Source organism: Scyliorhinus torazame, chromosome 10 (genome assembly GCF_047496885.1).
Source record: "Scyliorhinus torazame isolate Kashiwa2021f chromosome 10, sScyTor2.1, whole genome shotgun sequence".
Classification (NCBI taxonomy): domain Eukaryota; kingdom Metazoa; phylum Chordata; class Chondrichthyes; order Carcharhiniformes; family Scyliorhinidae; genus Scyliorhinus; species Scyliorhinus torazame.
The window spans coordinates 3,188,413-3,211,772 of NC_092716.1; the positions used below are offsets into that span (position 1 = coordinate 3,188,413).

The 23,360-nt window shown below is 48.4% G+C and overlaps 1 protein-coding gene across 1 annotated transcript in view; it reads left to right on the plus strand.

The window, feature by feature from the left end:
• The window catches only part of LOC140430315 (WD repeat-containing protein 88-like), a 66,859-nt gene that overhangs the window by 26,407 nt on the left and 17,092 nt on the right, over nucleotides 1-23,360 (plus strand). Inside the window, exons 5-8 of the mRNA XM_072517754.1 lie at nucleotides 1,580-1,718; nucleotides 6,551-6,680; nucleotides 16,822-17,003; nucleotides 17,457-17,539. Of these exons, the coding sequence (XP_072373855.1) occupies nucleotides 1,580-1,718; nucleotides 6,551-6,680; nucleotides 16,822-17,003; nucleotides 17,457-17,539 (534 nt within the window). The remainder of the gene's footprint in view (nucleotides 1-1,579; nucleotides 1,719-6,550; nucleotides 6,681-16,821; nucleotides 17,004-17,456; nucleotides 17,540-23,360) is intronic.

A 23,360-nucleotide genomic window follows, 5' to 3' on the forward strand; every position in this document is an offset into this window, starting at 1 on the left:
AAACATTTGTTGCCCATCCCCAAGGGCATTTAAGAGTCAACCACATTGCTGTGGGTCTGGAGTCACATGTAGACCAGACCGTGTAAGGACGGCAGATTTCCTTCCCTAAAGGACATTAGTGAACCAGATGGGGTTTTTCGACAATGGCTTCATGGTCATCATTAGACTTTTAAATCCAGATTTTTATGTTGTGAAGGGTTAATGCCTCAATCTTGTGAGGCAGGGGTTAATTCAGCTAAAATTGGTTTATAGGAGGCACTTAATGAAGGTGAAGATGAGCCGGCTGTTTAAGGGGGGGGTGGAGGATAGCTGTGAGTGGTGTGGGAGGTGCCCAGCCATATGTCCATATGTTCTGGTCCTGCCCGAAGTTGGAGACATATTGGGGATCACTTTTCAGCACCATGTCCGAGGTTCTGCCAATGGAATTGGAGCCGGGTCCCCTGGAGGCCATATTCGGGGTATCAGACCTGCCGGAGTTGCAGGCGGGTGCCAATGTTTTGCCTTTTCCTCGTTGATCGCTAGCAGGCATGTCCTGTTCGGGTGGAGGTCAGCTTCTCGGCGTAGCGGAGGGACCTGTTGGTGTTTCGGTCCTTGGCAAAGGTGAAATGTGCTTTGAGAGGGGGAGATGAGGGGTTCCACCAGAGATGGGGGTTGTTCATTTAGCACTTTGGAGATCTGGTTGCTGCCAAAAGGGTGGGTGGGTGATGTGAGAGGGGGGGGGGGGGGGGGGGCGGGGGGTGCGTTGGGTACTGTTGGTGCAAAAATGTTAAATAAAAATATTTTAAAAAATTTACAGTTTCATACTTTCCGAAACATTTACCAGATCTTTAACCACTCATTAACCTCACGTCCTCTCCACAACTTACTTTCTTTGTGTCATTGGCAAATATCTCTTCCTGCTCTTCATCCAAGTCGTTTATACCAATTGTAATTGTAAACAGTTGAGGTCCCAGTTGGGGGAGTGATGGGGGTGGGGGGGAGGGGGTGATGGGGGGGCGTGAGGGGTTGATAAATGGTGGGTAAGGGATGTCCTGTGAAGATGCAATCACTTTGACCGTACACGAGGTTGTTAGATTTTATGCGGCAGCACAGCCAGACACCGTCCCTTACAATTGTTCTTTTGTTGTGTGCAGCCCTCTCGCTTCCAGTTGTTGGAACCTTTACATTTTTAGCCCAGCCATGAATGCACCATATCCAAAAGGGGGTCTGTGGTCTGCGGTGACCTAAGGCTTGTTGCCAGAGGTTAATATACCTGCACATAACTTAGAGGGAACATTGCTGCCTGCTGCATGGATCCAAATGCCAGGGTGGCCACCTGCTCCCATTCCTTTCTGCAGGCTGCTCATCAGGGATCTCTCCCTCCCATTCCCCACATGTGACCATGGAGTATCTCGGGGAGAAGAGTGGCTATCTGGTGAGGGGAGGGAGAAAAGTGGGGTAGATCATGCCCTCTCCGTAAGGGGATTTTAGAAGGAATCGTGGGACCAATTGGACAGCTTCACCAAGAGCCAGTACACACATGATGGGCTGAATGGTTTCCTTTTGTGTTGTCTTAGTTTCTGCCTCTCTCCTGTTTTAGTGGTCAGTTGCTCACAGTCGACCCCTGACCTGCTGCGATGTCTCCTTCGATGGCAAGTTTGTTGTGACTGGGACTGACATTGAAAATGGTGTTTACATCAGAGATTCTGAAAGTGGAGCACCCATCGCAAACCTGCAGGGTAAGCAGCGGACTAGCATTGATTCCCAGTCAGAGAGCTGCGGGGGTGGGGATGTGTGGGGGCAGGGAGTGATTTGTTATGCTCTAGGTGTAGCATAAGCAGCTTCCTTGTGGTGCACTTGACAAAGGAAGGTTCAGACGTGGAGAATAACTTCAACACATTTATTAAACTATTTACACTTCTAGTACTCGGGCTCGACACTGCTGCTAATCCTACTATAGCTACCCAGACTGACTAACCAGTTGCTGCAATCCACGTGGTGGGTGTAATATTGAATCAGCCCTGTGTCTGTACTCACTGACTGTCTCCACTGGAAAGAGGCAGATCATGTGTGTGGTGTCCTTTATATATGGGTTGGTGAAATGCCCCCGTGTGGTCGTGTCACCTATGTATCGTGAATGTCCATTGGTCGTGTCCTATCTAACTGATCTATTGGTTGAGTGTGTGTGTGAGATGTCTCTGGTGCTCCCTCTAGTGTCTAGCTAGCCTACATGTATTTACATTAACCCCTGTGTACCCACAGTGATGCACATCACCACATCCCCCCCCTTTTTAATATGTAATATATTTTCTATACACTTTTGAACAAAAAACAGGTAGATAAGTTAAGGTATATACAAGTCATGGGAACAGTGATTAAACAACAAGTCCAAATCATTTGTGTGACATCCAAAAAACATCAAATCATCATGGTCAAGTGTCTCTCTTGGTTACGAACGCCATCAACGTCCCTGTGCCACAGGAACCAAGAAGTGGTCAAATCACTTTGCTGTCTGACTTGGAGTCTTTTTCTTTTTCGATGTTTGTGGTGGTGCTGTCGGATGGCATCTTGTAGCTGATAAGGTGTTGACGTTGAAGAGGTACCATCAACAGTATCATTCGAGGTCATGGATGTGCCATTAGTTGAAGTTGGATAAAACTGTATTTACTGGTTCCGGCCACATGCTGTGCGGGAAGGGTGATCCTGCTGAGAACCGTTGAAGCTTGTCAAATTGGAAACAGAATTGCTGCTCGCATAAATATAAATACCTGGTGATGGTGTGAAACTAGAACCTTGCATCTGATAGGAATATGCCGTCTGGCCAGGCTGGGGTGCAGCAAATCCTGGGCTGTAACTAAGGCATCCAGTCTGTAGTGCAGATTGCGCTTGCGGTAGTCCTCCTTCGGTCTTGATTCCATTAGTGGGCAATCCGTAGTGCTGGCCTGTTTGAGAATATGCTGCATAGACTGCTGGCTGCCTGAATACTGGGTTTGTCCAGCATGAGCTGTCATTGGCCGCACTGTCGGTGTGGAACAAATGTGTGGACATAGCTGTGGTGAAAATTGGTGTATCCCTCTTGGACTGTCGCTGCTGCTTGTTATTGCTGACCCAGTGTGATTGTCACGTGATCCATCTCCTGTCGTTGTGGCATCTGCTGTCACCCTGAGCGTGCCATCACTGAGGTTGCGGAACTCCCTGTCTGGAGTAAAGTCCGGCTTACGTGAATCAGAGTCGGCGTTTGGTTGCTCCCCATCTGGAGTCTGGTCTGTTTTAACTGAGTCAGTGTTGGTTTGTTGATGCTCCCCGTCCGGAGTCTTAGCAGGTTCACTGGAGTCAGCTGAGATTTCTTGAAGTCTGGAGTCGGAACATGCAGGAATGCATTGACTTGTGGAGAGGTTCGAGCGAATGAGGGTGGACGTATTATGGTGTCACCGGAGTCACCAGTGGTCTCAGTGATCGTCGAGTGCCTCTGTACACACTAGCTGAGGTCTGTCACTTTGCACATCTTGCATGGGAAGTGGGATGCTGTCGTCACTCGTCTCATATACCGTGGGTAGAGCCTCAGTAGCTGTTTGTTCACTTGGGTTGGGTAAATTGTCGGAGTCTTCATCTGGTGGTGCAAACAATGTGGGTGGACTGTCATGGTCTTGCTGTTGTCGTTTTGTTCTTCACTGTAGCATGATAGACCGTCAAGGTCGTCCTGCTGTGCACTGGAGCATGGTAGACGGTCATAGTCTTCTTGCTGTTTACGTGAGCATGGCAGACTTGCATCGTCTGCCGCTAGTTGGTCAGAGGAGGTTGCTAGACCCTCATGGTCTTGTTCCTGCAAGGACTGCGCGTCGGAGTCTTGCGTTGCTTCTATCATGGAGGCTGTCCACGAGCTCGCTGCGGAGGCTTATGACACTGGAGTCACGTCTTGTTCATGCAAGGACTGCGGGGTGGAGTCTTGCGTGTCTTCTTTCGTAGAGCCGGGAACCCCGAGCGGTGCGTGGACCACGCTCTGTGGCAGTAGGCCGCTCTCTGTGGGCTTGTGCCGCTCAGTCTCTTGGTTTCAGGCCGCAGCATAATCCTGCACTCACGAGTCGGGATGTCGTAGATGCTGGGCTGAAGATCCTCAAATGCGAAGAATGAATCCGCGTCTGCGTCGGATTCAGTACGGGGTTCGCCATTTCTAATGAAAAAACCTTTGTCCGAGTCGTAGTCTTCTAGGAACAATCATCACTGTTTGTGTCGGAGCTGGCATTGGGCTTGCGAGGTCCAGAGAAAATGTAAAGGTCGGTTTCGAAGTATTCAAGGTCGGAATCATTGGTTTGGGCATAGGTAACTGCTTGTTGCAGGGTTCTTCGGAGATTAATTTCATTTCCTGGTTCAATTTGAGGCATTGTGCTGTCATTCCAGGTGAAAGAAGGTTGTTTTACGGCTTTAAAAGATTTTTTCTTTGATTTGGGACGTTTCCCCTTTAAATGGGCGTGGTCCGGGGCCTCTGATATCATGACGCATGTGACATCATACGTAGGAAGCGTTTGCGAATGCGCAAGTCGCTGTTCCTGTACCGGGTGCCGTTTTAGTGATTGCGCATGCGCGGCATCTCGCACATGCGCAAACGGACCTTCCCGTTCTGTGCGCTTCTCGCGCAACTGCGCAAGTGCAGTCCCTTTAGAAAGATGGCCACCGATCAAAATTGTTCTCAGCTCCGGAATCTCGGCCTCGTGGTGAGTACTGGTGCTTCTCTTACCTTTCCTTGCTGGTTGGAGTGTATTTTCCTCACAGTATTTGCCGAATTTGTCCAGGACTGCCTGGAAGTCGCTCCCGTTTCTCCTTTGGAGAATTTGAATTTTTAAAAGATTTTTTCTGCTCTGGCACCGGCGATGGGGAGCAGAAGCTCTGTCTTTTCAGCATCGGCCACGTCTTCTAGTTCGGCTGCTACCAGGAATAGTTCAAACCTTTGCCGGAATGCCCGCCAGTTTTCGCGGAGATTGCAGTGGCACTGGAGCTGCTGCGGAACCCGGAACTCGAACATCTTGCCTGGGTATCGTTGTTGGTTGTCACTGTACGCTGAGGTATGGCTATCTGGATTGAAACAGTTCAGTCCTGGTACCATGATTTGTTATGTTGTAGGTGTAACATAAGCGGCTTCCTTGTGGTGCACTTGACAAAGGAAGGTTCAGACGTGGAGATAACTTCAACACATTTATTAAACTATTTACACTTCTATTACTCGGGCTCGACACTACTAATCCTACTATAGCTACCCAGACTGATTAACCAGTTGCTGCAATCCACGTGGTGGGTGTAATATTGAATCAACCCTGTGTCTGTACTCACTGACTGTCTCCACTGGAAAGAGGCAGATCATGTGCGTTGTGTCCTTTATATATGGGTTGGTGTAATGCCCCCCTGTGGCCGTGTCACCTCTTGTGTGTATCGTGAATGTCCATTGGTCGTGTCCTATCTAACTGATCTATTGGTAGAGTGTGCGTGTCATGTCTCTGCTGCTCCCTCTAGTGTCTAGCTAGTCTACATGTATTTACATTAACCTCCCGTGTACCTACAGTGATGCACATCACCACAGGGAGGGCAGCGCAAGGGGGAAGGAGTCAAATAGAAGAAGGTAAGGGAAGAGAAGACAGCACTTTCCAAACACATGACCTCTCCCACCTAGAAGGACAAGAGCAGCAGATACCTGGTGTTACAACATCCTGGGCCAGTGTGCGATAAAGGCAAAAACAATAAAGGCAAAATAAAAGAAATAGGAACTAAAGGAATCAATAGGAAGGGCCTTTACAATGGGAACGTCACCATCTGCAAGTTCCCCATCACACACCATCCTGACTGGGAAATATATTGCCGTTCCTTCACTGTCGCGGAGTCAAAATCCTGGAACTCCCTCCCTAACAGCAGTGGGTGTATCTGCACCATATGGACTGCAGCGATTCAAGAAGGCAGCTCACCACCACCTTCAAAGGGCAATTAGGGATGGACAATAAATGCTGGTCTGGCCAGCGACACCCACAATCAAAGAAAACAAAGGGGGAGGAGATGGATGTAGGGAGGAGAGGGGAGGGAGTGAGCGTCTAGTAGGACTGGCAAGGGGTGGGGAGCTGAGGCGTGGGACTGACAAGGGAAGGTAACTTATCCCTTTGCTTACAGGAGTTGTGCATACACCTCCTACATTGTGCTGACATTGCCCAGGGTGACTGTGGAGAGACCACAAGGGTTACTGACTGTTTGATTCTGTTAACAACAGATGACTAGAGCGTAGAGTGAAAGACTTGTCCTGTAGTCATTCTGGAATTATCTGTCTATCCCACACATCTTCCAGTCTACTCTCCATTGTCTGCTCCTCTGAAATCAAGCCCCTAGGCCCTCCAATGGTCCCTATAGCTCCCAGTTTCCCCCTCCTGCACTCTTCGCCTCTGTTGCACCTACCTTCTCTATTCCTCTTCACTGCCTCCCTTGCCCTTCCCTCCCATTCCTTCACTCAGTGACTGTCCATCTCTCTTTCTCCCCCGCAACCTCTCAAGCTTCAGAGTGCAGTAGTTTCTAATTGTTTCCTCCATGGTTACCCCAGACCAGCACCGCAGCACCGTCACAAGCTGTCGTTTTAGTCCAGATGGACAACGTGTGGCCTCCGGATCTTGCGACAGGACTGCCCGAATCTGGGACGTGTCAGCGCACAGGACAACCATGACATTAAAGAAGTATGAGGGTATCTTTTAATAACAGCTTTGAATTTGGGAAGGGGACACAAACAGCAAAACCACTCGAGCGATACAATTGAAATGTAAAGAAATGATGTAAAACCTGCATTGAATCTTGGATAATCTCATTTTGAATACTACATGCAACTCTGGTCTCCAAATTATACAAAGGAAATAGACACTCTGGAGAAGGTGCAGAAAAGATTTAAAAGGATGATTCCCAGAAATTCTTTCACTGTTCAATGTCAAATTTTGTTAATAGTTATCAATCAATTAAGCAAATCGGCACTAACACTGTGGCAGAGGATTCCTGGAACATGTAGGAGATGGGTTTCTGGAGCAGTGCGTGATGAACCAATTGGGGATCAGGCTATTCTGAATTTAGTGTTGTGTAATGATAAAGGGCTAATTAATAACCTTGTGGTAAGGAGCCCCTTTGGGAAATAGTGACCACAATATGATATAACTTTGCGTTAGAACCATAGAATGCCTACAGTACAGAAGAAAGTCATTTGGCCCATTAAATCTCGACCGACACTCTGAAAGAGCATCCTGGCCAGTCCCACTCCCTCACCCCCACCCTATCGGCGTAACCCCACGTAACCTAACCTGAACATCTTTGGGACGGGGGGCAGTTTTTGGATGGCCAATCCACCTAACCTGCATATCTTAGGACTGTGGGAGGAAACACACGCAGACACGGAGAGAAAGTGCAAACTCCGCACAGTCACCTGGGGCCGGAATTGAACCCGGGTCCCTGACACTGAGGCAGCAGTGCTAACCACATGGCCACCGTGCCACCCTTTGGTTTGAATACGATATAGTTCATTCTGTAACTAATGTAATAAATCTGAAGAAAGGAAAAGAAGATGTGAGGGACAGGTTAGCTGTGATGGATTGGGAAAATACACTAAAGGATTTGACAGGAGAGAGACAATGGCACTAATATTCAATGAAATATTACATGGTGACAACAGATATACATTACTCTAAAAGACACAGACACACAAAGGGAAAGATAAATCAACCGTCTTAACAAAAGAAGTTAAAGATGGCATTGGATCAAAGGAAGTGGCTTATAAAGGTGCCAGTAAAAGTGCTAACCGGGGATTGGGAGAACCCAGCAGAAGAGGACGACCAAGAATCTGATTCAAGAAAAAAGAAAATATGAATGCAAACTAGTGAGGAACATAAAGGCGGAGGGTAAAAGCTTCTTTAGATATGTGAAAAGGAAAAGATTAGCGAGGACAAATGTTGCCCATTACAGATGGAGACAGGAGAAATGACAGAACAGGGAAATGGCGGAGAAACTAAACAGTTGCTTTGTGTCTGTCTTTACGGACAAAACATGTCCCAGAAATACTGGCTGACTAGGTGACCAAGGGGATGCGAAATGGAGGAATGAAAAGGAATTAGTATTATTAAAGAGGTAGCACTTGAAAACTAAACTGGGATGATGCCTGTCATAATATACATCTATGTATAAAATGGAGTGCAGACAGGCAGTGATTGACACACAGGATGACCAGTAAGCACACAGAACAGAGCAGCCAATCACCAGACAGGACACGACCACTATAAAGCCAGAGGGCACCAGTTTTCCCACTCTCTCGGGACCCAGCCTCTGAGACAGTCAGAGTTAGTGAGCTGGCCAGTGCAAACACCATGTGGTAACTAGTAAGTCTGGTTAGGCTAGTATCAGGTCTCCAGTCAAGTCAGCATAGTGTCAACCCACAGTTGAACATGTATAATAGTTTAGATGTTAAATAAAATCGTGTTGCATCTTATCAAGTGTTGGAGGTCTGTCTCTCGCTACACTGCATCGAGTGCAGTCCACATCGACCCAGCCTATCCAACACATCATGGTACCAGTGTGAGATGCTGAAAATTGACAGACCTACCTTGAGTGAATCAGCGTTGACCAGCAAACAGCCATCCGGTGACATGGAAAACGTCCGCCCTCCTCCGCAGCTCCGCATCGCCGGCAACCTCGGTGCAATTTGGAAGATCTTCAAACAAAAGTTCCAACTCTATCTAGAAGCCACCGACCGAGGCCGCATCGGACGCCAGGAAGACTCACTATTCCCCTCCACAGCCGGGGGCCACGCCATCCATATCTACAACTCCCTCACATTCGCTGAAGGCGAAGACAAGACGAAATTTAAAACAGTCCGACTGAAGTTCGACAGCCAGTGCGGCATTGAGGTGAATGAGAGCTTTGAACGGTACGTTTTCCAGCAGAGGCTTCAGGGTAAGGATGAACCTTTTCAATCCTTTCTGACCCATCTCCGCATCCTCGCGCAGGCATGTAACTATGACTCGACCACTGATTCCATGATCCGGGATCAGATCGTTTTCGGGGTCCACTCCGATTCCCTTCGCCAGCAGCCCTTGAAAGTCACGCAGCTCACCCTCACCATCGAAACGTGCGTTTTCCACGAACTTGCTAACAATCGGTACTCCCACATCAGGGCAGCAGAAACGGCAAAGCTAACCTCCCACGAGGCGGAACGGGTGCAGGCCATCGCACAAATGCAGGGCCTAAGTACCGACGAGAGTGGCCATTCCGCGCGCTTTTCCCGGGCCCCTGCGCATGCACGCCACGACCAAGGGGACGGCGAGACCGACGACCAGACTGCGCAGGTGCGTACGTCGTTTGACCGCACTGCGCATGTACGATGGCGCACGGAACGCGCTGACGTCGGCGTCATGACGTGTCCGAATTGTGGCTCCGCCCATTTAAAGCGGCAATGTCCGGCAAAATCACGACGGTGTCTACAGTGTGGCAAGCTTGGCCACTACGCAGCCCTTTGCAGATCTGCTCCACTGCCCAGCATCCAGCGATCCCAGCTGCGGCGCAGAAATGTCCATTCAATACAGCAGGCCATGACAGACTCCGACTCGACAGCCCAACAGAACCTGATGCTGCGTGCCTCAAATCTTCATACCGGGTGGGCATCATTACGAAGCATGTGCTGCCTTTTTCCAAGACAGCGACGCACCTCCCGATCCTCAGCGTGGATCCTGATGACGAGTGGTGTGCTGTCCTCAGTCAACAAGGCTCGCATCCGGTTCAAATTGGACACCGGCGAACCTCCTCTCCAAATCCGATCTCGACACCATCTGCGTCAGACCAAGCATTTTTCCACCGGCCTGCCAGCTCCTTGACTACAATGGCAATGCCATAGCTGCCAGTGGCTCATGCCAACTCGGAGTTTCCAATAAGTCATTTAAAGCAACACTGCGATTTGAGATCGTGGGACCTGACAGAGCATCCCTGCTCGCTGCTCGGGCCTGCAAACTCCTGAACTTGGTTCAGCGAGTCCACACCATGTCATCCCCACAGGCGACGGCCTCACCTGATGAGAACTTCCAGGCTGAAATTGATGACATCATCACGCAGTACCACAGAGTGTTCGACGGAATGGGCACACTCCCATACCGATACAAAATCCTGCTCAAACCAAACGCCACCCCTGTGATCCACGCACCACGTTGGGTGCCTGCACCCCTCAAGGACTGCCTCAAGCAGCAGTTACAGGACCTCCAGGACCAGGGCATCATATCAAAGGTCACAGAATCTACGGACTGGGTCAGCTCCATGGTCTGCATCAAGAAGCCGTCAGGGGAGCTTCGAATCTGCAAACACCCCAAGGATTTAAACCGCAGCATCATGAGGGAACATTACCCGATACCGAAACGAGAAGAGTTGACCAGTGAGATGGCTCATGCCAAACTCTTTACGAAGCTGGACGCCTCCAAGGGGTTCTGGCAAATACAGCTGGATGCATTCAGTCGCAAGCTGTGCACATTCAATACCCCGTTCAGTCGCTACTGCTACAACCGGATGCCTTTTGGCATCATCTCTGCCTCAGAGGTATTTCACCGCATCATGGAACAGATGATGGAGGGTATCGATGGGGTGCGCGTGCATGTTGACGATGTCATAATTTGGTCCACAACTCCTCACGAACACATCGATCGCCTCAAGTGGGTATTCCACAGAATCCATGAGCATGGCCTCCGACTCAACAGAGCCAAGTGCTCGTTCGGTCAATCAGAAATCAAATTCCTTGGTGACCACATCTCGCAGCAAGGCGTGCGGCTAGATGCTGACAAGGTCTCGGCGATCAACGCCATGAAGACCCCAGAGGACAAGAATGCGGTCCTCCGCTTTCTAGGGATGGTCAGCTTCCTCGGGAAGTTCATTCCCAACATGGCGGCACACACCACAGCCCTCCGCTATCTCGTCAAAAAGTCGACAGAATTCCAGTGGCTGCCCGCTCATGAGAACGAATGGCGTGAGCCGAGGGCAAAACTCACCACAGCCCCGGTTCTGACGTTCTTCGACCCTACCAAAATATCAACTGACGCGAGCCAGGACAGTATTGGGGCGGTGCTCCTCCAACAGGATGACTCCTCCTCATGGGCCCCAGTTGCGTGTGCCTCCAGAGCCATGATGCCCACTGAGCAACGGTATGCTCAGATTGAGAAGGAGTGTCTGGGCCTCCTAACGGGAATCGACAAATTTCACGACTATGTGTATGGCCTCCCAGAATTCACGGTTGAGACGGACCACAGGCCATTAGTCCACATAATCCAGAAGGATTTGAATGACATGACGCCTCGGTTACAACAAATCCTTCTAAAGCTACGCCGCTATGACTTTGAACTTGTCTACACGCCAGGCAAAGAACTCATTGTTGCAGATGCCCTTTCCAGATCTATCACCAAACCGTGTGAACAAACTGACTGTGTCTGCCAAATCGATACGCAGGTGCAATTGTGTGCCTCCAACCTTCCGGCCACTGATGAGAGGGTCATCTAAATTTGTGAGGAAACGGCCAAGGATCCTCTGCTACAGCGTGTAATGTAGCACCTCACGAATGGCTGGCAGAAGGGACAATGTCCCCAGTTTTACAACATCAAGGACGACCTGACGTGGTGGATGGCATCCTCATGAAGCTCGATAGGATTGTGATTCCGCAGAGCATGCGAACTATGGTGCTCAGCCAATTCCATGAGGATCACCTGGGGATCGAGAAACGTTGACGCAGAACTCGAGAGGCAGTCTATTGGCCGGGCATCAGCCAGGACATTGCCAACATAGTCCTCAACTGCCCCACATCAGAAATTTCAGCCAACTCAACCCAAATAAACTCTACAGCAACGTGAGATAGTGACCTGCCCATGGTCCAAAGTCGGTGGCGACCTTTTCCACGCCAAGGGCCGTGACTATGTCCTCCTGGTCGACTACTTCTCCAATTACCCAGAAGTGGTGAAACTGTCCGACCTCACGTTGAAGGCAGTGATTAAAGCATGCAGAGAAACGTTTGCCAGGCATGGGATACCGCTCACTGTGATGAGTGACAACGGTCCCTGTTTTTACAGCCAGGAACGGTCTGATTTTGCCCACCTATACAACTTGTTACGTAACCTCCAGCCCCCACTACCCACAGTCAAACGGGAAGGCCGAAAAAGGGGTCCATATCGTCAAGAGATTACTAAGCAAGGCTGCAGACTCAGGCTCCGACTTCAACCTGGCGCTGCTGGCATACAGAGCATCCCCGCTGTCCACTGGGTTGTCTCCCGCGCAGATGCTCATGAATCGCACTCTGCGAACCACGGTTCCAGCCATCCATGTTCCAGACCGTGACCACCACACGGTCATACAAAAGATGCAGCAGTCTCGGGCCCAACAGAAATCAGCAGACGACACTCATGCCACGGATCTCCCCGAGCTGGTCCCAACTGATCGTGTTCGTGTGCAGTTGCCTGACGGAGGCTGGTCCGCCACAGCTGTGGTGGTCAAGCAAGTGGCCCTGAGATCATTCCTCGTCCGCATGGCTGATGGCTCCTTCCTTCGACACAACAGACGGGCGCTGCGCAGAGCTCCACGCCCGCCACCTAACCATGATGTCCCGCCTCACACAATGCTTCCCCCGGACGTGCCCTACCACGAGGCCACCGATCTACCAGCAATCCTGCCGACCTCTGTGACCACCGCATTGGCGGCAGTCTCGCCTATCCAAGTGCAGGCGGCCCCTGATCCACCCTTGAGGCGGTCAACCAGAATTCGTCGCCCTCCGCAGAGACTAAACTTATAGACTGCACGTTTGCACAACTGTGTCACTTTATCGTTTTGACCTCTGTAAATATCGTTTTTACCGTTTCATCTGCCCTATATCAGCACTAGCAACACCTTCCTATGTACATAAGTTCATTTTAGCACATTCTGTATATAGTCACGCATATATACACATCCACACGCACATTTAATATTTATTATCTCAACACACACACACAAAAAAGAAGAAAACAAAAAAAGGGGGGGGGGGGAAGTTGTCATAATATACATCTATGTATACAATGGGTTGAAGACAGGCAGTGATTGACACAGGATGACCAGTAAGCACATAGAACAGAGCAGCCAATCACCAGACAGGACACGATCACTATAAAGCCAGAGGGCACCAGTTTTCCCGCTCTCTCGGGACCCAGCCTCTGAGACAGTCAGAGTTAGTGAGCTGGCCAGTGCAAACACCATGTGGTAACTAGTAAGTCTGGTTAGGCTAGTATCAGGTCTCCAGTCAAGTCAGCATAGTGTCAACCCACAGTTGAACATGTATAATAGTTTAGATGTTAAATAAAATCGTGTTGCATCTTATCAAGTGTTGGAGGTCTGTCTCTCGCCACACTGCATCAAGTGCAGTCCACATCGACCCAGCCTACCCAACACATCAATGCCCATCTGGTCCAGGGGATTTATCAATGGTGGCTGGAGATAGCAGAAGGATGGTGGTTAACTTTCACATTTCTATGGGTTCTGGAAAGGTTCCTGTCGACTGGAAAGTAGCAGACTTCACTATTTAAGAAGGGAGGGAGAGGATGAATGAAGAAATATAAACTTGTTAGTTTGATGTCAGTAGTAGAGAAAATATCTGTGATGACTGGACCTTTAAAAAGAAATGTAAAATTGGAAGAGTCCACATGGATTTGTGAAAGAGAAATCATATTTGACAAATCTGTTGGAGTTTTTTGATAATATAACATGAATGATAGAGAAAGAGGAAGCGTTGGATTTGGTCTATAATAATTTTCAGAAGACCCCACACAGGAGGTTAGTAAAATAGAATTAGAGTGCACAGGATTGGGGGAGCGAGGGCGAATATACTATTATGAATTGAGAATTGGTATATAGGCAGAAAGCAGAGGGTAAGAATAAACCACTCATTCTCAGGACGGTTGGCCATTACGCGTGGTGTACAACAGGGATCAGTGCTCGATCCACAGCTATTCACAATTGAGAAAAATGACTTGGATGTGGGGACAAAAGTAATGTTTCCAAATTTGCTGATGACACCAAAATGAGTGGGAATTGTCAGGAAGCAGAGGTATACAGAACATAGAGCATAGCAGCACAGTACAGGCCCTTCGGCCCACGATGTTGCGCTGACCATTTATCCTAACCTAAGAGCAACCTAACCTACACCCCTTCAATTTACTGCTGTCCATATGTCACTTAAATGTCCCTAATGACTCTGACACCACCACCTCTGCTGGTAGTTTTAAGTGATCTATATTTGCATTACTGGATGTTAGAAATAAGGTATAGATTTAAGTGGATTTAATTTATAATAATAATCGCTTATTGTCACGAGTAGGCTACAATTAAGTTACTGTGAAAAGCCCCTAGTCGCCACATTCCAGCGCCTGTTCGGGGAGGCCGTACGGGAATTGAACCTGCACTGCTGCCTTGTTCTGCATTACAAGCCAGCTGTTTAGCCCACTGTGCTAAACCAGTGTTTCTGCATAGGAAAGGGTAAAACTCCAGTTAGATGCATCTGAAAGAAAGGTGTTTGCATGGTGTAAGTGTCCTCCCGCTTATTCACTAATTTCCCCTTTCGTTTATTTTTGTCATTACATTTTTGATCCATTGATGATTAATGGACTTTGCAAGAAGCCTGTATCTTCAATTCAAGCAGATAGAATCCGGAAGGCTGTGCTGATTTAAACAGAAGCTGTAGACTGGCCGGCATCAGATGCCAGAGAGATGGCTTGGGACTCTGTTTGATTGATTGGCTCAAAAGGGTGTGCTTTCCCCTGTAACTGGTGGTGATTGGATCCTATTCCACTGGGCTGCTTTTTAGAGTCCCAAGGTTTGACTTTGTTTTCAGTTTTAATTCTGGAAGCAAGGAGACGAGATCCAGCCGACTCTCCCCAGAGAGATCCAGCCGACTCTCCCCAGAGAGATCCAGCCGACTCTCCCCAGAGAGATCCAGCCGACTCTCTTAAGTCTGTCAGGACAGAAGTGCTCTTGAAAGGAACTCTCTCCAAAAGTCTCCACACAGATAAGCAAGTAACTGGTTTTGTTAACTTTATTTATAACAATATTATGGCATTTGAACTGTATTAGATTGCTTAATTGTAATTAGTGGCAGGATTTTTAACAGTTTAACTGTTAATTGTAAAGCTATTTCTTTGATGTTAATGTGATAATTCTGTGTTTAAATTAAAGTTGGTTTTAACATAAAAGATACCGATTGGTTGGAGTCACCAGTCCAGTGGTGACCTCAATAATTTTACAAATGAAAAAAAATTGTTTGGGGTTTTTCGTCTGGTATCCCAAGAAAAGTTGTGGCCTGGTCTGATATCCTAACACCGGCCTAGCTCGGTATCTGTGAGGCCTGCTCCAGGCACCCCCCCTAACACCGGCCTAGCTCGGTATCTGTGAGGCCTGCTCCAGGCACCCCCCCTAACACCGGCCTAGCTCGGTATCTGTGAGGCCTGCTCCAGCCGCCCCCCCCCCCCCCCCCCCCCACCTGCGAGCACCGTGGCCCTCTCCTGGAAAGGAGTCAAGATCTTTAGTTCGGGCATACCATCGCCGACTTCTCTCTTTGCAGTTGTGGGCTATCTTCTGCAGCAGGGTCACAAAGGGGATAATATAAGCCGGATGCCTGGCAGGTCAGAGGGCTATGACACTTGGCATGTGTAGGCACTGTACTTAAGCAGGGAGGAGTTCTGATGAGGAGTGGTGGTTGGGTGGTACAGAGATGCTGGTGGGAGGTTCGGTCCTGGGAACCTGCGAGGTGGCAGTTTGCGAGTTCAAGGTGACATGCTGGGGGTTGACAGAAGGCCAAGGGGGATACAGGGGACACAACTCCTGCAGATTGTAGCAAACCATTCATTTGTTCCTACGTTGATTCTCCAACCTCTCAGCGAGACGGCTGGCATGGACCAGTGCTGGCATTGTCTCCCAGGCAGGATTGGTGAACTTGCTGGGGAGCCTCCACCCAACCCCTGGGTAACTTGTGACCAGCATCTCTTCCATGGCATCCAGCAATTGAGTGAAGGCCCCTCCGAGAATCTGGAAGCTGGTCTTCAAGCTGCCATCCTCCTGGCTTGAATGAGATCAAGTGCTGTGGAGCCATTTAAATGCAGCATCCCCTTGATTGAAGTGCTCAGATTACCCCTGGGGTGGGTGAATCAGACAGTTTGCACCTCAGACGCAGTGCTTTTCAAGTGGGGAAAAAGAATTTTAAAGTGCCTCAAGATCCGGATCTCACCTAGGCCGGGGGGTTCGATTCCGGCCTCGGGTGACTGTGCATGTCGGTGTGGATTCTGCACATTCTCCCACAGTCTGCGTGGGTTTCCTCTGGGTGTTCCGGTTTCCTCCCACAGATGTGCAGGTTAGGTGGATTGGATATGTTATATTGCCCCTACAAGAGGTTACAAGATGAGGGATTGAGACTAGGTTAGGGTGCTCTTTCAGAGGTGTTGTGCAGCCTCGATGGGCCGAATGGCCTCCCTCTACACTGTAGGGATTCTGGGATTCTATTCTATGATTTGGAATGCCCTACCCCAGAGGGCTCAATTAGAGCAGGGCTGATCATCTTTTTCAAAGCCCTTTTCCCACGTTAGGAGTACTTTCAAGACATAAATCGCAAAATTTGTGGATACTGATGGGGACAACGTTGGGAAACGGGGTTGAGGCAGATGATCAGTCATCATCTAGTTGAGCCTGCTCCGCCGTTCAATGGGCTGAATAGGATATTCCAGCTGCTATGTTTTTATGTTCCTATTATCATTGCAACTATCAGGAAAGACTGGACAAGTTGGAACTCCTTTCTCTTCCTCCCAGGCACACAAACGTGGTGTCAGACTGCTGCTTCAGCCAGATGGGAAATGTACTCTGCACTGCCTCCTGGGACAAGACCATGATGGTATGGGATCTTGCAACAGGAGAATTCCGATCCCGGGGCCCTAAGAGTCTCACCCATGGCCATGAGGGCTGCATCAGTTCCTGTGCCTTGTCCAGTGATGGTAAGTTTTCACTACAACACCCAACTATAAACAGAGCAACTGACAGGACTGCTGTTCTCATGTCCTGGTCATGTGCTTCCAAGTTAATGTTAAAACATGCCAATCAGCCATGAGTGACTGACAGCAGGAGACCACAGTCTTGCCCAATCCTGCTCCTACCAAGTAAATTCCTTGTGAAGGACTCACAGGATAGGTGACCAAGAGCAGGAGTCTTGACAATTTCCTCAATCTTGAATGCAGATCACAGGGCAGTGCGGTGTTCGCCCTATTTCCCGAGCGTCCAACAGTGCAGCGCTCCCCCTTTACCAGGGTCTGAATTCATCACGACCCATTTAGGCTGTGACGGTGTTGCCCACCGAGCCAGGCTGGCACTTGGTTGTGCTGGTTTATCACACTGTTCCTGTTCCTCAGTTCACATGTTGCTCTGACTGTCTCACTCTTATCATCCTACAGCAGCTCTGATTGTAGCTGGGTCTTACGACCAAACCATCTCTGTCTGGGACACAGCTGGACTGTACCTGAAACTGGTTTTAAAGGTTTGTTAAACTTAATATTGCAGTAAAAGCATTGGGATATAACTGATTCTGATTTGAATGGGGAGCGCTTGAGGATTGTTCCGGAAGGGAGAGATTTGTAGGGTTGCTGGTAAAGTCTGTGTCGGTGGGGGGGGGGCGATTGGTGGGGGCCAGGGGGTACGACAGGGGTAATTGGGTAATTGGAGGGGGCATGTTGGAGCAATGCTGGGGGTAGAGAACACTGAGCGAACCTCTTCAGGAATCCCATGACCTCCAATTCACACTGACCACTTGGATCAATACAAACTAATTTACAGAGGATGAGGAATGGAGCATGTTGGGCAACACTGGATATCATAGAGGGAAGAAAATTCAGAGTTTGGTTACTCAGGAAAAATGGGAAAAAGAGGCTCGACACACACCTTGTGGGTGACATTAGTGGCTCTTTCTTTCCTAATCCTATCAAAGATTTCCCAGGCTTCTGGGGCACAATCTGGTGAGCATCACACAGGTGGAGGCAGGAACATCCAAGGAAGTCAGCAGTCGGAGGTCTGCTGAGTCCCAGTCAGATGTCGAGCCTCTGGCCAAGGTTATCCCAGAAGGCGAGAACCAGATTGCGCCAGGTGGAACAAGTCAGGTGACTTTTAATCAGCCCATTTGGGGCAATCACGAGATTCACTCAGCATGCCAGATCCACACCAGGCACAGAGTGATTGATGAATTGTGGTCAGCTTAGTAAGATGGTGAAGTTAAGGAGGAGGAGTGGCTGAAGTAGGTCAGGTGTTGAGATTTTCAAATTTAGTTTGGAGCGGAGAAGGTTTCTTAAAAATATAGCCTTGATTCTGCATTATTCAGACAGGGTGCCAGGGCTCCTTCTTTAAAGCAGTCTCGAAAGATCTCTCTTTCAAAGTCGAATGTCCTAGATCTCTCTTCCCAGCAAGTATTGCTGAGTGCTAACTGTATTTAAAAATGGATTGGGATCAGAGATAGTTTTGCTGTTTGAGTGGGAATAAAGATAGCAGTTAAGGGTTATTGTGTCACTGTATTGATTAGCATTGTTTAAGGGGTAATTTTAAACTACTTTCTGGTGTGATGTTAAAGGTATTTTAATATTGTGTTAATAATAAAGTTTGTTTCAATAAACCATTTCCCTATTTTGGGTGAAATCACACCTGGAGCGAGGTAGCCTTTTTCAGTCTTACAAAATTAAAATAAAATATTGGGGTTTCTGTCCTGTGTCCCCGTCACTGTTGGGGTCTGGTCCAGGATCATTTTTTAAAAACAAATTTGGGGTACCTAATTTTTTTTCTTCCAATTACGGGGCAATTTTAGAGTGGTCAATCCACCTACCCTGCACATCTTTGGGTTGTGGGGGTGAAACCCACGCAAACACAGAATGTACAAACTGCACACAGACAGTGACCCAGGGCCAGGATTGAACCTGGGACCTCGTCGCCATGAGGCAGCAGTGCTAACCACTGAGCCACCATGCCACCCACAGTCCAGGATCATTCCCTGGAATTGAACCTCAAGTAATTAATACCAAAAGGCAATCAATATGGCAATTGCAGGTTCAATCCAGTAATACATATTCCGGAATTCCAAGTGCAAATCTCTGGCATTTTTTGTAACATTTCTCAAAATCCATGATATATTTTTCCATGGACTGATCCCACAATTTCCTAATCCTATCAAAGATTTCCCAGGCTTCATATACTTATAATAACTCACCATTTTTCATAAACCTTATCCAAAAATTGTAACAGAAGATCCAGTCTCTCTTCTTGATCCAGATCATCGACTTTACACTATGAATTACCTCACTCCTTATCTTACTTTTGGATGGTAACAATCCTGTTAATGCCACACCTTGCTTCTTTCAGGGTAAGGAAGGACCCCAGGTCCACATTTCAACTTCAGCTTTCCATTGCTGATATGGTTCAGAGTCAGAACAAAATGGTGGACAGTCAAAACGAGCAATTTTTAACCATCCTTCCACTATTACTTAACTTTAATTGTCAGCCAAAGTATACTTGTTTTCCTCAGAGGATTGAGACAAAAGGCTTCATATACAGCACTCAGTCACCAAGATTAAAGCTCATCCTCTGCTCCCATTTGTTACTCACAAAGAGAGTCCATGGTGGAAGAATCAATCCAGTCCAGTCTGGTCGTTTGGGTTCAAGCTGGTTTATTGTAAGACACTTCCTCATAGCTACTAACTCACAAGAAGCTCTTCCACTAAAGCCTTCCATTGTCTGTATTTAAAGGATAATCAATGTCACATGTTTAACTAGCCATTCCCTTAACAAGGTAATTACCATACACAGTGATTAATAGCATATTGACAGTGTATCAAACAGAATTTTACACCTTATTTTCAGATCCCTCCAAGACTTTACCCCCTCTCTATTTCTTTAGCCTTCTCCAGTCCCACAACAATCAGAGATTTGTGTTCCTCTAATCCTGGCTTTTTATGCAACCCCGATTGTAATCTCTCTATCTTTAATAATAATAATCTTTATTATCGTCACAAGTAGGCTTACATTAACACGGCAAGGAAGTTGCTGTGAAAATCCCTCGTCGCCACACTCCTTCGCCTGTTCGGATACACAGAGGGAGAATTCAGAATGTCAAATTCTTCTAACATCACATCTTTCGGGACTTTTGGGGGGAATCCGGAGCACCCGGTGGAAATCCACGCAGACACAGGGAGAATGTATAGACTTCACACAGATAGTGACCCAAGCCGGGAATCGAATCTTGGAGCAGTGAAGCAACAGTGCTAACCACTGTGTTATCGTGCCGCCCATACCTTCAGTTACCTGGACTCCAAACTCTGGAATTCCCTCCCTACTCCTCCCTTCCTTTAGGACACTCCTTAAAACTTACCACTTTGATGAAGCATTATATTTAATCTGCCCTAATATCTCCTTCAGTAGCTCAGTGTCAGTTGGGTGCAGTCCCACCCAGCTGGGCGGCAGGGATGAGGTGTTGGAGGAGGACTGTGTGATCAATCATGTGAAAGAACATAAGAACTAGGAACAGGAGTCGGCCATCTGGCCCCTCGAGCCTGATCCGCCATTTAATGAGATCATGGCTGATCTTTGTGGACTCAGCTCCACTCTCCGGCCCGTACACCATATCCCCGAATCCCTTTATTCTTTAGAAAGGCATCTATCTTTTTCTTAAAAATGTTTAAAGGAGGAGCCTCAACTGCTTCACTGGGCAAGGAATTCCATAGATTCACAACCCTTTGGGTGAAGAAGTTCCTCCTAAACTCAGTCCTAAATCTACCTCCCCTTATTTTGAGGCTATGCCCCCTAGTTCTGCTTTCCCCGACCAGTGGAACAACCTGCCCGCACCTATCCTATCTGTTCCCTTCATAATTTTATATGTCTCAATAAGATTCCCCGCATCCTTCTAAACTCCAATGAGTACAGTCCCAGTCTACTCAACCTCTCGTCATAATCTAATCCCCTCAACTCTGGGATCAACCTAGTGAATCTCCTCTGCACTCCCTCCAGTGCCAATATGTCCTTTCTCAGGTAAGGAGACCAAAACTGAACACAATACTCCAGATGCGGCCTCACCAACACCCTATACAATTGCAGCATAACCTCCCTAGTCTTGAACTCCATCCCTCTAGCAATGAAAGACAAAACTCGATTAGCCTTCTTAATCACCTGTTGCACCTGCACACCAACTTTTTGCGACTCGTGCACCAGCACACCCAGGTCCCTCTGCACAGCAGCATGTTTTAACATCTTACCGTTTAAATAATAATCCATTCTGCTGTTATTCCTCCCAAAATGGATAGCCTCACACTTGGCAACATTGAATTCCATCTGCCAGACCCTAGCCCATTCACCTAACCTATCCAAATCCTTCTGCAGACTTCCGGTATCCTCTGCCCTTTTTGCTTTACCACTCACCTTAGTGTCGTCTGCAAACTTTGACACATTGCACTTGGTCCCCAACTCCAAATCGTCTATGTAAATTGTGAACAACTGCGGGCCCAACACTGATCCTTGAGGGACCCCACTAGTTACATGTTGCCAACCAGAGAAACACCCATTTATCCCCACTCTCTGCTTTCTGTTAGTTAACCAATCCTCTACCCATGCTACCACTTTACCCTCAATGCCATACATCTTTACGAAGTCTTACAACACCAGGTTAAAGTCCAACAGGTTTGTTTCGATGTCACTAGCTTTCGGAGCGCTGCTCCTTCCTCAGGTGAATGAAGAGGTCTGTACCAGAAACACAGTCCAACGCCGGCATCTCCACATCATGGCTACCATCGACACCGCAAACTGCCGGCTCAAAGTGGAGAGGATCTCCAGGAAGATCGCGCATATAGACACTGACAGTAAGTTTCTACAAAGATGCAAGAAAGCAGACAAGATCCCGAAAGGGCTACAGATCACAAACCTACTCAAGTCGACCAACAACACAGACTTTGCTGAGAGACTCTGCCGTCGCACCTCTCTCACACTCCTCAACCACCTCGTCCGCCAGCTCTACAGCAGACGACGCAACCTGGAAACCAAGATAGAGGCCATATTCTCAACTTGCGCTCAGGACGCAGCAGACCAGCTGCGGAACACCGCCAAACAGATGAGACAACAATACTATGCCACCTATATGCATACCAAGAACAGAAAGCTTGAGAAACTTGGCATCACCACCGGCAGCAACCAAGCCACCCCCGGTGTCACAGTAGAAAACAATACAGGGAAATCTATTGTCAACTTGTCAGACTACACCCTTCAACCAGACGAAATCGAAGTCCTCAGCAGAGGGCTCAATTTCTGCACCACCACCAAAATGGACCCCATCAGTCTCGCGGCAGACACGGAGGAATTCATCATGCGAATGAGGCTCCGGGAATTCTTCCACAGACCCCAAGAGGCCAACAGCGAACCCAAGCAGACTACCAATGAACCGGAACAGCAGACCGAGAGATCTGCGGTGCGGCAACCGAAGAGGAAAGAGTCGAATTGGACCCCTCCGGAAGGCCGCTGCCTTAGACTCGACATGTATGCTCAAGCCGTCAGGAGTCGCGTCAATGCCAGATTCATCAGTCACATTCACAAGACAACCCCGAACGTCACCCAAGCACAACGCAATGCCATCCGCGCTCTCAAGACCAACCGCAGCATCGTCATCAAACCAGCAGACAAAGGGGGGGCCACTGTCGTACTGAACAGAACGGACTACTGCAAAGAAGTATACCGACAACTGAACAACCAAGAACACTACAGACAGTTACCCGCAGATCCGACCAAGGAACACATCCGCCAACTTAACAGACTGATCAAGACCTTGGATCCAGATCTTCAGAGCACCCTACGTGCTCTCATCCCACGTACTCCCCGCATTGGAGATCTCTACTGCCTCCCAAAAATACATAAGGCCCACACACCAGGCCGCCCAATCGTTTCAGGCAATGGGACCCTGTGTGAGAACCTCTCTGGCTACATCGAGGGCATCTTGAAACCCATCGTACAAGGTACACCCAGCTTCTGTCGCGACACGACGGACTTCCTACAGAAACTCAGCACCCATGGACCAGTTGAACCAGGAACATTACTCGTCACAATGGACGTCTCGGCACTCTACACCAGCATCCCCCATGACGACGGCATTGCTGCAACAGCCTCAGTACTCAACACCGACAACTGCCAATCTCCAGACGCAATTCTGCAACTCATCCGCTTCATTCTGGATCACAACGTCTTCACCTTCGACAACAAGTTCTTCATCCAGACGCACGGAACAGCCATGGGGACCAAATTCGCACCCCAATACGCCAACATCTTCATGCACAAGTTTGAACAGG